The sequence below is a fragment of the Tursiops truncatus genome, chromosome 16 (assembly GCF_011762595.2).
Source record: "Tursiops truncatus isolate mTurTru1 chromosome 16, mTurTru1.mat.Y, whole genome shotgun sequence".
NCBI classification, from domain to species: domain Eukaryota; kingdom Metazoa; phylum Chordata; class Mammalia; order Artiodactyla; family Delphinidae; genus Tursiops; species Tursiops truncatus.
In genome coordinates this window covers 30,742,957-30,757,695 of record NC_047049.1, presented here as the reverse complement: position 1 = coordinate 30,757,695, position 14,739 = coordinate 30,742,957, and the positions used below count along the sequence as shown (strand labels likewise).

Sequence of the window (14,739 nt, the reverse complement as noted above, 5' to 3'; positions counted from 1 at the left end):
AGAAACAACCCTCCCCTTTGAACCTATTAAACTAAATGTAAATCAATCCTTCCACCTACTCCCTTAATTTTATGCAATACTTAACAGCATTAGAAAGATACCAATACAAGTCTACGACCTCCTAGCTGCAATTCTGAAATCAAAAGCTCTGAAAAGTGAAAAGTCTGCCTCACAAGTTTGACATATCCTTATTTGGTGGCAAATCTTGGAGCGAACTAACAAGAGGTTATTTATACTGTTTATTTATCCCACTTAGGGTGAACATTCATATGTTTTGCTGAAAACACATTAATATATTTGATTATAGGACATGTAATCAGGGCATGTAAAAACATTAAAATATTTAATTAGAGACCCCTCAGGGAGTTTTCCACCTTCCTAAAACCTGAAAATTCTGAATTCTAAAGCTCATCTGACCTCAGGATTATGGACTTGCTTCCAACATTCAATAACACTAAGTTAAATTATTTTATAAATACAATGTAAAATGTTTGCTTACCATGTCATCCATTTCTTCTTCTTTACTGTACCGGGCATAATCTTTTCTTAAAGTTCTCATTAAAATCATTGAAACTAAGCCCACCAAGAAGATAACCATCATGAAGGAGTTGAATATTGAAAACCAGTGAATCTAAAATAACAGAAAATAAAATATTACTTACTTGAAATACCAGTTACAAAATTCATAGGTTTCATGAGGACAATGGGATGTTAATGCAAAAAAACCCCACAAAAGTCTTCTAAAAACTTTTACATGAAAATCCAAAACTAAGATATACTGGAAAAGAGTAATCAAAGGGATTGGCTTTCTTTCCAGTAAGCTTTAGATGCATTAAAAGTATGATACTGTTTACACGGATTATCACAATCAAATTTATTGTACAAATAAAATACAATTTGGCCGCACAGAATATGCTATTCAGCATTAGAGAGAAAGAACATGGGTTTTGCAGTCAAACAGGTCTGAATTTTAACACAGGCCCTGACCCCAGTTTTCCTACATCAAAAATGAAGGAAATAATACTGTATCGTAAGTGATTTGTACGGTTTAATACATATATAAACTGTACGGCACCGTGTCTGGCACAGAGCAGTAAATAATAAATATTAGTTCCCTTCCCTCTAACTAAGCAACTACCTGAAAACGTCTTTAAAATTATAAGACTAGGGCTTCCCTGGTGGCGCAGTGGTTGAGAGTCCGCCTGCCGATACAGGGGACACGGGTTCGTGCCCTGGTCTGGGAAGATCCCACATGCCGCGGAGTGGCTGGGCCCGTGAGCCATGGCCGCTGAGCCTGCGCGTCCAGAGCCCGTGCTCCGCAACGAGAGAGGCCACAACCGTGAGAGGCCCGCGTACCGCAAAAAAAAAATTGTAAGACTAAACCATCATAGCTGCCCACCATGAACTTAGGCCACCTTCCTGAATGACCTGCTTCACTTGCTTCCAGTTCATCCTCTCCACCCTGCCGCCACCATCATGCACTCCTCTCCAAAGCAGCTATCCATGGTACAGAGAACTCTGAGGTACCCCATAGTTTCTCAATGCCCCCAAGGCTCTTGACTTTGATTTTACCCACACATTTGTCACAAAATTATGTCCAGATTCAGCACAGCTGACTTCAACTGTCTGTGGCACTGTCCAACAATTCCTTTATATTTTAATTCCCAAAATTTCCTTATGGATAGTTCCAAAATTTCTCTTCTCTCTCAATTTCATTTATTTTTCCCTTCCTCTCTATTTCCATGCCATCACCTCATACCTGATAGCTCTAATGGCCTCCTAGTTGACGACGTTTATGTTTGGTCTTTCTCCTTCCTTTCAATTTATCCGACAAAAGCTTATCCAGCAAATCTTTGTGAAACATCATGTTCATGTATCACTTCTCTATTCTAAAACTTACAGTGACATTCCCTATTTTCTCACATAACAAACCTAAACTATTTTCCCTAATATTCTGTACCCCTTGTAAGATGGCCACCTCAGCTTAACTAGCCAACCTTTCTTTCCACTGTATCTTATATTCCAATCAGGCCTACCGTTCCTCAATGACCCAAAAGTACAGCTTATTCACTTCCACCTCTGTATCCTTCTCAGAATTTCTTCTCACATGGGACCCACTTCTATCTACCTTTGTAAATTCTATCTACAATTTAAAACCCAACTCAAAACCCCTGTCCTCCATAAAACCTCTCATACACATATTTTAATTATTCACAGATATTCTCCTGCTCTAAACTTCTACAGATACATAGAATATTTAACATGAAGGAGGTACTGTTCTATACAATTAGGATTTTAATTAGATTTTTAACTTGGGCTAACATGCTGAGCATGTGCACTAGAGTGAAAAGCAGTACTGGCTGTTATCCACCCTGAGGCTTCAGGCAACTGATAAACTATGGCTTCCCCTGAAAAACAAGGGGCAGTCAACTGCCTCTGCCTCTTCATAAGGTCATTTCTTCCTTCATTCAACAATTTATTTATTAAATACCTATTGAAATTATAAAGGAAATAATGAATGCATTATATTTTGAAATATTTACCAAAAAGGGTTGTATAAATTTAAGTTTATCACAAAAGTATCACTTAAGATTTATAAATGCAGTCTATAATAATAGGCTTTTCCAAAGGTTTGATTTTGTTTCTAATCTGGGAAATTAATGACCCAGAAAAGGACAAGAGAGAAAAAAACTTACATATATATACATATATATATACACACATATATATAAAACTCATCTCTTTTCAGTCAATTTATCAAATTTTTGAAGAGAAAAAGGTTTATATAGTTACTACTTAGTAATAAGAAAGATACACCCCAAAATGCAAAACTTTCTAGCAAAGCTCTCTATCTTCTAATCTAATATACAAACATTTAAACTAATACCGATTATAATGTACTACTAATTAGTTAGTACTAATGTACTAACCTGACATTTTATAGTATTCCTTTATCCCCCAAATTATAAAATGTTGCATGATTCTGAAGTTATTAACCAAGGGAAATATTTCTTTAAAACAATAAAGAAATGAGATGTCACAGAGGGGTTACTAACCCTACGAACTGCTGACTCCAGCACCCCTAGTGTTGCTAATCCGAAAGCAGCACCCCAGGTTTGTCATAAATGTTAGAACACTGGAGATTAACTAACTATACCACCAGGGCTGCCTCTTCCTGAGCACCTGCTCTGGAAACACTGAACCAGGTGCTTTATATGCACTGTCAAATGGAATTTCACAACTCTGCAAGGAAGTATAACCCCTGCTTCACTACTGAAAAGAAGCTAAACAACTGAGTCATCTGACCACAGTTACAGTAAATGGCAGAGACAGAGTCTGTATCCAGCTGGGGCTCCTAAGTCTATGTTTGTAGCCACTGTATTAGAAACAATCCCAACTCTTACACAGTAGATCCCATCCACTCCTGCCTACTCAAGGAAAATGCTTCAGTAATTCTCCCCAATCTCCTGAATCATCAGTTTTGTACTCTCTACTGAACCCCATCAACATAACAAACCGATTTTTCTTACATTTCAAAAAAAAAAAAAAAACCCAAAAAACGAACCCCCACCCCCTTCCTGATTCCATCTTTCCTACCGGCTACTACACCATTTCTGCACTCCCTTTAGTAGCAAACTTGCTGCCTCCAATTCCTCTCCTCCTATTCTCTCTTAGACCAGCTCTGTTGAGATTTTGCCCCACCACTACACCAAACCTGCTCTTTGTCAAGTTCAGTGATGGCCCCAGATGAATCAACACGTACTTTCAGTACTCATCTTACCTGACCCATCAGCAGCAATTCAGAACTAATCTTTCTATCCTCTGTGACAGACTTCCCTCTCTTGGCTTCCAAGATACCATACAATCTTTTTTTTGCCCCATACCTTACCAATATCTCCTCAGGGCCCTTAGCTGGTTTCTCCTTTTCTCCCTGAACTTATACTACTGCTCCCAGGGCTCAGTCCTTAGTCCTCTTCTATCCGTACATACCCTTCCTTGGTATTGCACTCAGTCTCGCAGCTTTAAATACTATTTATATGCCAATGGCTACAAAATGTGTAGGCCTCTCTTTTGAACTCCAGATTGATATATCCAACTAGCTGGTCATTATCTCTGGATATCTTACAGACACTTCAAAACCACCATGTCCCAAACTGTACTCTGATCTTCCCCTCCAACTCTCCAAATACAGCTTTTCCACCCCACTGACAGCAGTTCCACTCTGATAGATGCTCAGGCCAAAAACTGTGGAGTCTTTCTCAAACTTTCTTTACCTTTCTATCCATCAGGAAATCATGCTGGCTCTACCTTCAAAATACGTTCACAATCTGGCGTCTTCTCGCCACCTCCACTGCTATGCCTTGGTCTGAGCCACATTTACTTCTTATCTGCATTAATGCGACAGCCTCTCCAGTGGTAACCCTGCTACTCCCCGTTTCCCACACCATCCATTTTCAACATCACAACCTGAAAGACCCTTTTTAAGAAGAGGTCAGATCTGCCGTTACCCTGCTGAAAACACTATCCTGCCCCCTTTGCACTCCAAGTCCTTAAGGCAGCCATGGATGATCTGGCTCCTGCTGCCTCTCTGACTTCCTCTCCTACTTCTCGTCCCCTTGCTCTGCTCCAGCCATATGGGCCTCCTTGCTATTCCTCAAGCACACCAAGCATGTTCCCACCTAACAGGCCTTTCCATGGTGGTCCTTCTGCCTGGAATACTCTTTCTCCAGATGGCCACATTCCTTATTTCCTTCAACTCCTTTAAGCTTCTGCTCAAAAGTCCATCTCAGAGGCTTACCCTGTCCTCCATACTCAAAATTACAACTTGCTCTATCCACAGCACTCTTACGCAACTGCTCTTTTTTATTTTTCCATGTACACATTTTTCCACATACTATACATTTTAGTTATTATGTTTACTGCATGTCTCCCCCACTAGTATGTAAGCTCCAAGAGGGCATGGATCTTTGACATTCATTCTCTAATGTATTCCACTTACTGAGTACAGTGCCTGACACACAGCAAGTGCTCGATTAATATTTGTTTTAAAAATATATATGGTAAAAAAAATATATATATGGTATACAGTTCTACTAGTGAAAATGCCAAAAGGCAGCCTTTCCATCAAGTTGTCACTACCCCATGAGACTAGAAGCAAGTAGACCTAGGTGTTCTGGTAGGGAATGTCAGTTGGAAGCCCTCATATTCTCAAATGCTACTTAAAGTTGAAGTTATTTGTGCCTATACCTTTAAATGGACTACCATGTTCAGGACTGCCTGAGCGCTAAATCTGAGGAAAAGCCCTGGGAGGGTGGGGGAGGGAATCATAGCTCCAGGAGTAGCGCACTACATCTTTCAATAGGGGCTAAACCTCAAAGAGCTTCATTTTTTTCTCCTAGGACCCCCGTGGAAGATTAGAAGTAGTAACAGGTTCTGGTGGAGTCTAAAGGTGGAAACTGGCTGCAATGATATAACTCTGAGACAAAAAAAACTTATAAGCCATCTCAAAAATTGGTGACTAATAAACTTCAGGATTTCAGTCCAAAAGATAGAAGAGGCAAGTCAGGAAGAAAGTCAGAAGAATGGATATATCCCCTTATACCTTGTAGTTTTTTCAGGTCCATCCTTGAAGGAGTTGAACGACCAAAATAAAATCTGTTTTTTGCTAAAAATAACCAAAGCTATCTGTACAAAACCAGCAGCAATGCCACTAGACCAAGGATCTGAGATCCAGTGTACACCTGCAGGTGGGGGGGTGGCAGGCATCTTTCCATTCTTGGTGTTTCTTTGTATGTGGAAGGATTTCCCCTGGCAGAAACTCCTGGTATCACTCCACTCTTGTATTCATTCCTCCCTAGAGGATGCATACATTCTGCTCTGTTTCTCCACACTGTAATTTTTACACACACAGGCGCCCAGGGAGGAAAACTTGAAACAGTCCAGCACTGTCTGAGTGTAGTAAGTTTCTCCAATTCTGAGTTTCAATATTAAGAAGCCCACTTGACCACAGTTACAGCCACATTCTCCAGTATTAGCCTCATTAGCAATAAAAGTGGTATCTTGGCTTCCCATATGCTGTATTCTTCCTTGTGTATCTCTTCATTGGTTTAAACCAGGCATGATGAAGGGAGCTTCTGACTGCTCCTCTAAAACTCTCTATCACTCTTATGACTCTGAGCTCACATCTGAAATCAGCCTTCGTTAAGTCTTTGAGATCCACAACCCTAGCACAGTGCCCTATACGTGGCAGATGCTCATTGTTTAACTGATTGAAGCACATACTGAACGTCTTAAAATACACAATTTACCTACCCTGTGTTGAAAAAAGGATGGATCAAGGTATTTGTCAAATCGATCTTCAAATTTTACATCTGACTTTTTCCATTTTACCTGAAAAAAATTTTCTTCATTTGAAAATCAAAGCCAGTAAACAATAATCTGATAAAAAAAAAAACTCTGAGCAAAATTTGAAAAGATTTACACACTTAGAATAAGATACTAGAGAAATAGTAGAAAGTTACTACCAATTTGAGAAGTTGAAATACATGATTAAAAAAACTAGCCAACTTTCCTCTCTGTGTATTAACAAAACTTATGACTTAGAGGGATCACTTCAGTTTTCAAGGACTATTAACTGTTGCTGACTTACATTCTCTGACCTCATAAATGTGATAACAACTCAATTAAACAGACCAAATAAAATAAGAATCTGTACATCTTTGACTTTAGATTGCGTTAGTTTTATTACAATGATGTTTCTTTATAAGTACGGTTATGCAAATATTATTTGCCCTAGGTACATATGCCCAAAGCTTGAAAAACTTTCAAAACTGTCTACCAGCAATGGATTCATTCCAGTTACCTGGAAAAAAACTACTGAAAAGAGAGGCTACCTACGTCGGATTTCTCTTCTTTCCACTACTTTTAATCCTAACAGAACAGAATTAACTTGACAGTTGCAAGGGGCTCTGACAAGCTCTTACTCTGCAGGAGTATCTTATTCCACCTGATAAAGCAAAATATGGTAAACTATACTCATCCAGAAATTTTCAACATGGCATCATCTCTTAATCTTCAACAGTAAAAAGGAAAGAGAAACAAGGAGTAATGTAATCTAAAAAGTAACCATGAAAACACATGGCTGGGTTAGCTAACTGCCCAGTTATAATGGTAAAGTTTGCTGAAGCAAATGGTAGGTCCTGCCAATGCATAACAGGTATCTAATACTACAGACCTTAAGTAAACCTCCCTGCTTTTAGGAGGCTTACTTACATACATTAATAATATTCTGTTGCATCCCATTTCAAGCTACAATTTCAATTACTAAAGTTGTAAAACATACTTAATTGTTGATATTAAGTGACAAATACTGCTTCCTGTATACAATTATTTTAATACTTACCGAATATGACATCTGGATTTTAGTATTGGGAACCAGTTTCACTTTTCCTTCACTAGTTAGATTAACATCAACAATTCGATTTCCATTAAAACCTATTTCAAGTTTTTTATAGGTCCAAAGATAGTAATCTTCCCCATTTTCATCTGCTTCACCAACAATACCTTCAAAAGAAGTAACACTTCACACAAGGTATGTAATATCACTTAGTATTTAAAATACATTAGAAGCTAAGAGCTCATTAAAAAACATTTTTATAAAAAAGCAATACTACCATTAAGCCTCATGGTTAGAACAATGAAAAGGTACCGGCTGGACTTCTCTTTGTTAACTACTTGGCAAACACAAAACTATTTTCACACCATGGTAAAAAAAAGTGATGCACAGCTCAGCATAACCTATCACTAATTTGATCCTCAAAGTTCATGCTCTGTCATTAGTATCACCTTCATTGTAATAATCATGACTGTGTAGTTTATATTCCTTAGTATCTCAAAATTTCAGGGAGCACTATATCACTATCTGGCAAGGTTCTCAGTTTCGAGGTCAAACTAAAATTAAAACCAAGGTCTCCAGAGGTCTAGTCCAGTACTTTCTCTAATAACCTATGATCAACCCATTCCTAATAAGCTGCATACGTGTATAGTGGGTACCAAAACTTAAAACGCCTCCCCTTTATACCTCAAGCATTGGACTTATCCCTGGGAAGTCAACAAAATGAAAGGAGAGTTGAAAATAAGTGGTAATGAGGCAAAAGTTAAAATGATCATTTTGATCACAATTCGGGATACTGAAGGAGAAGAAGGGAGTAGGTAGTACCTGAGGATCTCTCTCTCGTGCCCTCATACTGTCAGCTATTTATCCAATGTTCCCTACCCAAGCCTATATATTCATTAGCGCCTTAGGCTCTAAAAGTTACTCCTTGGGCCTTCCCTCTATGGTCAGTGCAACTCATGAAAAGCATTAGTGGGAAAAAAATGATCATTTCTTATTAAGAATTATTTGCTTATTAACCAAAGTTGTTCTAATTCGTACAAGTTCAAGGAATACAGTTTCATTTTGTTTGAGGTTGTAGAGGGATAATAAAATCCTTCTAATTTTAATTTCACCGAAGTTTATTTACCTATCTACTCTGAAAACTCTGAGGGTGGAGACATAATTATACCAAATAGGAAACTATTCTCTCTAAATGACATTTAAAAGACTCTGAAACCTTTATCCCAAGAAAAGCCAGATAAAGATTTTTTTCTGACAGGGTTTCCCATGGTTCAGACATTCTAGGACATCCAAAAGTATCTGTCCTAAACATGGCAGAAACCCAGAGCTAAAAAAGATTTATGTTAAGACAGGAAAGCACAGCTGCCATGTTGCTTATGGAGGCCCACAGAAATGACGGAAAAAACCTAAGGTTCTAGACATGAAACGTGTAAGCAATGCAAAAGACCTGCTCTCTCACCAAAAAAAGAGAAAACCCAGATTAATGTGGGTTCTCCTAAAACTACAGGCTCAGAAGTCTTCAGCGAATATTCAGCATATCTTCCTACTACCCTCAGAGCCAATCACAGAAATGTCTGTTATACTAATTACAGTCATTTACATGAAATGCTTACTATTTATACCTAATTAACATGTAACACAGTAATGACGATGCATACAATTATATCTTGATATTAACTTTCTTATAAATTCCATCTTAGTACCATATTAAACTCTGGGCTGATATGTTCAGTCTTTCAGTTTGCTGTTCATGAATACAGTAGTCTGCTAATAACTTTAAGAATTAGAATATTAATTATATATTATTTATATATAAGAACAAGTGTCCAAAGACCAAAAAACAAAAACAACAACAACAACAACAAGCCATTAAGAGAAAAATGTGATCAAACATGCTGGCTGCGATAGCTGGCTTTGCTTTGCATATTAAGTAATTTAATCAAGCCCAGCACAAACAATGTTTGGATTATGAATAAGTTGGTATTAACTACTGCATTGTTCCTCTCCATTAACACAGATGAACAAGGACATAAAACATAAAACATAAAAAAGTTTTTAAAATTTTAAACATAATAGACTTTTGGAAAATAACATAGGAACTAGCAAAACAAGTCATTCAGGAGACTATTATATCTAAAAACCATACTACCACAGTCCCACATGAGAGAAAGCCAGAATATAACTTTAAGATCCTATTCAGTCCCTTTGATTGTTATTTGATAAAATAAGTCAAAATAAGATGTGAGAAAAATGGAGGGAGGGGGAATATTTCGGATTGTTCAAAGCACCTTTTGACCTCTTGAATATGAAAAGTTACACTGTATAAAAGTTATATTTTCAGGGATTTTCATGTAAAGTTTGACAATGTCAAAAACCCTTCAAGTAACAGGAAACCATAAAATTGATGTTAAAATCATTCTGTGGAAAACAGTGAAAACACATTTATTGATTCAGTGTACAATCACCTGAATAGTCATTACATAAATCTTGCTTATATGCAAATATTCCCCAAACTTTAAAAATAACATACAATACTTACCCCATATTGGTAAGTCATCTATGTACATCTGGTACCAGTAGTGATTTTTGATAGCATACACAAATGCATCTCTCTTTTCTTTATCTAAGTCAATTTCACAGTAAGTGGCTGGCATCATATCATCTGCATAAAATAAAAATTGCAAATCAGTACGCTCATTTGCAAAATAGTTACAGGAAGAATAACACACAAAAAAGCCAACATTTCCTGAAGTTAAAATTTCTACTCATAATAGTTGAATCTCGGTGATATATATATATGGATTCAGTATACAATTCTTTCCTTTTTTGTGTATGTTTAAGATTGCTCACAATAAAAGAATTTTAATCATCTTTACTTTCAAAGATTATCTCACTAAGTGAAGAAAGCATCTCTTATATAAAGAAAATTATACAGAACATTTACAAAGTAACTTTAAAATGAATAAACTGATTTAAAAACAGAAATGAAAAAGCTTAAAACACATAGGAAAGTTTTCACTTCATACAAAAACTCAAGAATATGATCTTAATAGAGCTAACAATCTCTAGCTATGAGATCTCTGAGATAAATATTCATTTGAACATTCTTGGAAGTGCAAGTCACTGGAGGCCACAGATTCTATGAGGAATCCCAGTGACTCTTCATAATTCAGAAGATTAAAAGGCAAACCTCTATCTAGCAGGCATCGCTGTTTATAAATTACCCAAAAGTTCCCTGGAGAGGAGTCATTTCCACTCTTGACTGCTTTTAAAAATACTCCTATCTGAAAATAATATTCAGATGGTCTCTAACTTATAAACCTTTCAAAAATGTGCTTAGGATCATTAGTTTCTAAATAAAACAAAGCAAAATCTGAAAAGCACTCTAGATGTCCATCAAAAGGACTGAACTGTTTTTGTATGTTACTTAAGCAACTAGGAAAAAAAAAAAGAGAAATCAATCTTAACAACAACAACGAAAAGCACAGATGCTTAAGTTCTCCTGTACTATAATACTGGTTATTTAAAACATGAAATACAACTTCCTCCAAGAAACAATGTTAAATTTCCCAAATGTTCATTAAAACAACTTAAATATAAATTGCAGCCAAACTATAATTAAAAGCCATCTATAATGTTGTTTCTACGAGAAATAACAATCTGACGTATAACTCCAGACACAACCACCATGTTTCCCCAGTTCTCAACAGAGAGAAGAGCTTATTATTGCTCAGCCCAGAGTGGACACCCCAAAACTACAAAACCAAAGATGGCAGGAAACACTGAAGTCCCATGAAAGAGGGACAGGGAAATTCTCTATCCCAGTGGGAGAAGAAAACTGCTTTGTATCCAACAACAATGGCTTCCACACATATTTTCTTTCTACCCAGGCCATTTTTAGGCAGCAAGAAATTTAGGGTTTTCATAATGGCAAAAACTGAGGCTGAGCAGAGGAGAAGGCAGGGAGAGTTAAGAGAGAGATTACTACAAAGGATGCCTACAGCAGGAGCTAGGAGAACTGGCAACAGGAAATTATAGCTACAGAGGAGAGAGCAAGAACCAAAGGAAGGTCCAGGTTGAGCAGCAACGAATGGCCACAGTGGTGTGGGAGGACTCACAGCTACCTCTGCGAAGCCACCAAACTCCTTGCTGTCACAATCAGACATTCACTGATAACTGTCATTAATAATACAGCAGCTTCCTGTATGAAGTTCTGAGATATGCAATATGACATTTACCTGTATATAAAGCTTTTAAAAGATTCCTTACAGTCTGAACTTTAGTTCAACTCTCTCTTTCCCCACTCTCCACCATCCTCTCTCCCTATACTCTAACCAGACTCAGCCACCTGCAGTTCCCACACACCTTGTGCTCCCTTGGCCGCCGGATTTGTTGTTTGTGCAGTAAACCCCACCTCACATGTCCATCCTAAAATCTTTCCCATGCCTTACCCTGTCCCCCAGAGTAATCCCTGATTCCCCAACCCTCACTCCTCTCACCACACAGCCTGCCCCCTTCACTGAAGTCCCATGGCTTTCTCTCCATATCTCCTATGGCACCTAGGCCTACACCGTGCACAACCTCACACCAGTATCTTAGCTCCTCAAAAAGACCATTAGGTCTTGAGAGCTATGTCTATAACTGATCATAAACTTTTTGGCTCCAGCTATGCCTGTTTCAGTACGCTGCACAGAGCAGGCATTAAACAAATAAAATATTTTAACAAATTTTAAGAGCATAATTTTCCATTTATTTGGCAAAGGAAGTCACTAAGTACATCAGAGTATGCACATATACATGCATCTGTGTGTGAATGGTGTGTGTGTCTGTGTGTAAGGACAAAATGCCAATATAAACAAATGAAATTTTTGAGCTGAGTATCTCAGAAGGATTGACAAAGAAGTCTTGAAGAATATCTTTCACTAATACAAAACCTAGAAAAGAAATGTTGTGGTAAAAGAGAAAACATCATTATGGAAGGCTATAATAAGGGCCTGGGTTGGTCATATTTTAATGAAATTCCTCTTGCAGGCATGTAAGCAAATACAAACATCACAAATAATTAAAGAGCCTGGTTGCTCAACTGAAAAAGCACTTCTCTCAGGAGGGAGCCGCTTTGAAGATAACGAATGTAAGTGCCTGAGTATACCAAATCACCACTCAGCATTCTACATGACTGGAAAACAATCTGAAAATCTATTACCACAAATCACTACTTTAAAATTACAATAGGGCATACCCTTCTCACAGGAAATACACACCTATGAATCCTGAAGGGGATGCAATTAATATCTTACCAGTGCAAATACTTTTTATGAGGGAAAAAAGAAGAAAACCAAAATTATAAAGTGGCAAATGTCAATACTGATTTTTCAAACAGAAAGCAAGGGTAGATTCTGGAAACAACATGCCAATAAGTCTGTCATCAATTCTCAACAACACTCCAGACTAACAACTGAATAGACAGTGAAAGCATTGAAAAAAGAATGTGACAATTATTCATGAGTTCTCTAAGAACATATCATGCCTTACTTGGTTTAGTTTCTCTTTTAACAGCATTACTGAACTAGAAAATCAGAAATACTCTACCTCAAATTCAGCAGCACTTAGCAAAGTTTCTCATGAAGTCACTATAGACAAACTACAGAGAAATGGGCAGAAACTTGGGTTTTAGTCTGGGTTCCACTACTTACTAGCTCTGTGAATAAAAGCAAGTCAGTTAACCTCTGAGAACCTCAGGTCCCTCAACTGTAAAACAGATAACATCTATGCTCTCTCCTTCCCAGAGTTGTTTTAAGGATGAAAAGTGCCAATATATTCACAGTGTTAAGTTTTCTTGAGCCACACACCCCTTTGAGAATCAAATGGAAGTGATATCTCCCTTGCCCTCCCAAAATGCACAATCACTCAAAATTAAGGGTACAATTCCAGAGGTCCACAGACCCCTGACACCAGAGCTTCTGGTTCAACTCTGTATACCCAGAGTCTTCCACAGGGCTCTGGAATACAGTAAACTCTCAAAACTGCTGAATGAACTTTTTACAGGACTGGAAAAACTGGCATATTCACCATTAATTAATCAACCATCTACATAAACCAATATTGATTAACTGACCAAACTGGCTGGCAGTATAAACTGTACAATTTTTTTCTAGATGGCTATTTGGCAACACGTATCAAGAACTGCCTTAAAAATGATTATACCCTTTGATTCAGTAATTCTACTTCTAACAATTTAACCTAATGAAACATTCATAGATGCATTAAAATACTTATGTGCTAGTATAGCTAAATGCATTCTTATTTCTAACCGAAAAAAAAAGCAAAAGCAAGGAAGAAAAGGAAGAAAGAAGAAAACAATGAATATCTTGTCATTGGGAAATGGGGAGAAATTACAATATCAAGTTATAGAATACTATATAAATATATTTTAAACAGAGTAATTAACAATATGAGGACAAGCTGATAAGATGTTGTGGAAAAAAAAGAAGAGTAAAAACTAATTTATACATAACTTATTAAACGAGCCAGCAAGTGCTTAGAATGGTATCTGGTACATAATAAACACTATACAAGTGTTCATTAAATACATTTTTAAAAATCATATATGGAACATGAACCCAATATTTAAACATTTTAAATAATGTGGATGAATGTAAAGATGGTCAGAAAGAAAGAAGAAACTGTTACTGGTATTTATATCCAGGTGATTTTTATATTCTTTACACTTCTCTGTAGTTTCTAAATTTTGTACATTGATCCTATATCACTGTTAAAATCAGAAAAAATATATATACATAACAAAAGACAGATGTCAATCTGAAAAGAAAACAAAAAAAAAGATGTCAATCTGAAAAGAACAATGTTAGCAATGGTTTAAATAAGAACTTATAAAAAGAGCATGCTTATCAAATTTGCAGTTAGCACAAAGTTTAAAAAATTGCTAATACCAAGAATTCAAAATATCTAGAGTCAAGATTCAATACAAGATTCAAATTATTTGGTCCAGCTAAAACACTTCAGTTGAAACCAATAGGACAAAATATTGCATCAGATTCCCAGACTTCCGATTAAACAAGGCAGATTAACCACAAGTGTCTTTTACCTCCTGAAACTCCATTAAAATGTCAATAAAGGAATAAAAAGGATGTAGGCACACAAGGACAAAAAGAGGAGAAGACAGTGAGAAAAGATTTCAATCAATGTTGGGGAAATGGAAGACGGTGAATGACTAATAAGGCAGAGGAAACCGTAACAGAAGGGACAACAGGATTGTTGTCACAGAACACAGGCGACACTCAGAACTTGGAGGCACCACAGACGTTGAAAGGTAGAGGAGAGAT

The 14,739-nt window shown here is 37.0% G+C and overlaps 1 protein-coding gene across 1 annotated transcript in view; it reads right to left on the bottom strand.

Annotated features, from left to right (window-relative positions):
* TM9SF3 (transmembrane 9 superfamily member 3) overlaps positions 1–14,739 on the bottom strand; it is a 77,105-nt gene that overhangs the window by 48,079 nt on the left and 14,287 nt on the right. Inside the window, exons 3-6 of the mRNA XM_019939713.3 lie at positions 9,936–10,058; positions 7,403–7,563; positions 6,313–6,390; positions 500–631 (exon numbers count right to left, since the gene is read on the bottom strand). Of these exons, the coding sequence (XP_019795272.1) occupies positions 500–631; positions 6,313–6,390; positions 7,403–7,563; positions 9,936–10,058 (494 nt within the window). The remainder of the gene's footprint in view (positions 1–499; positions 632–6,312; positions 6,391–7,402; positions 7,564–9,935; positions 10,059–14,739) is intronic.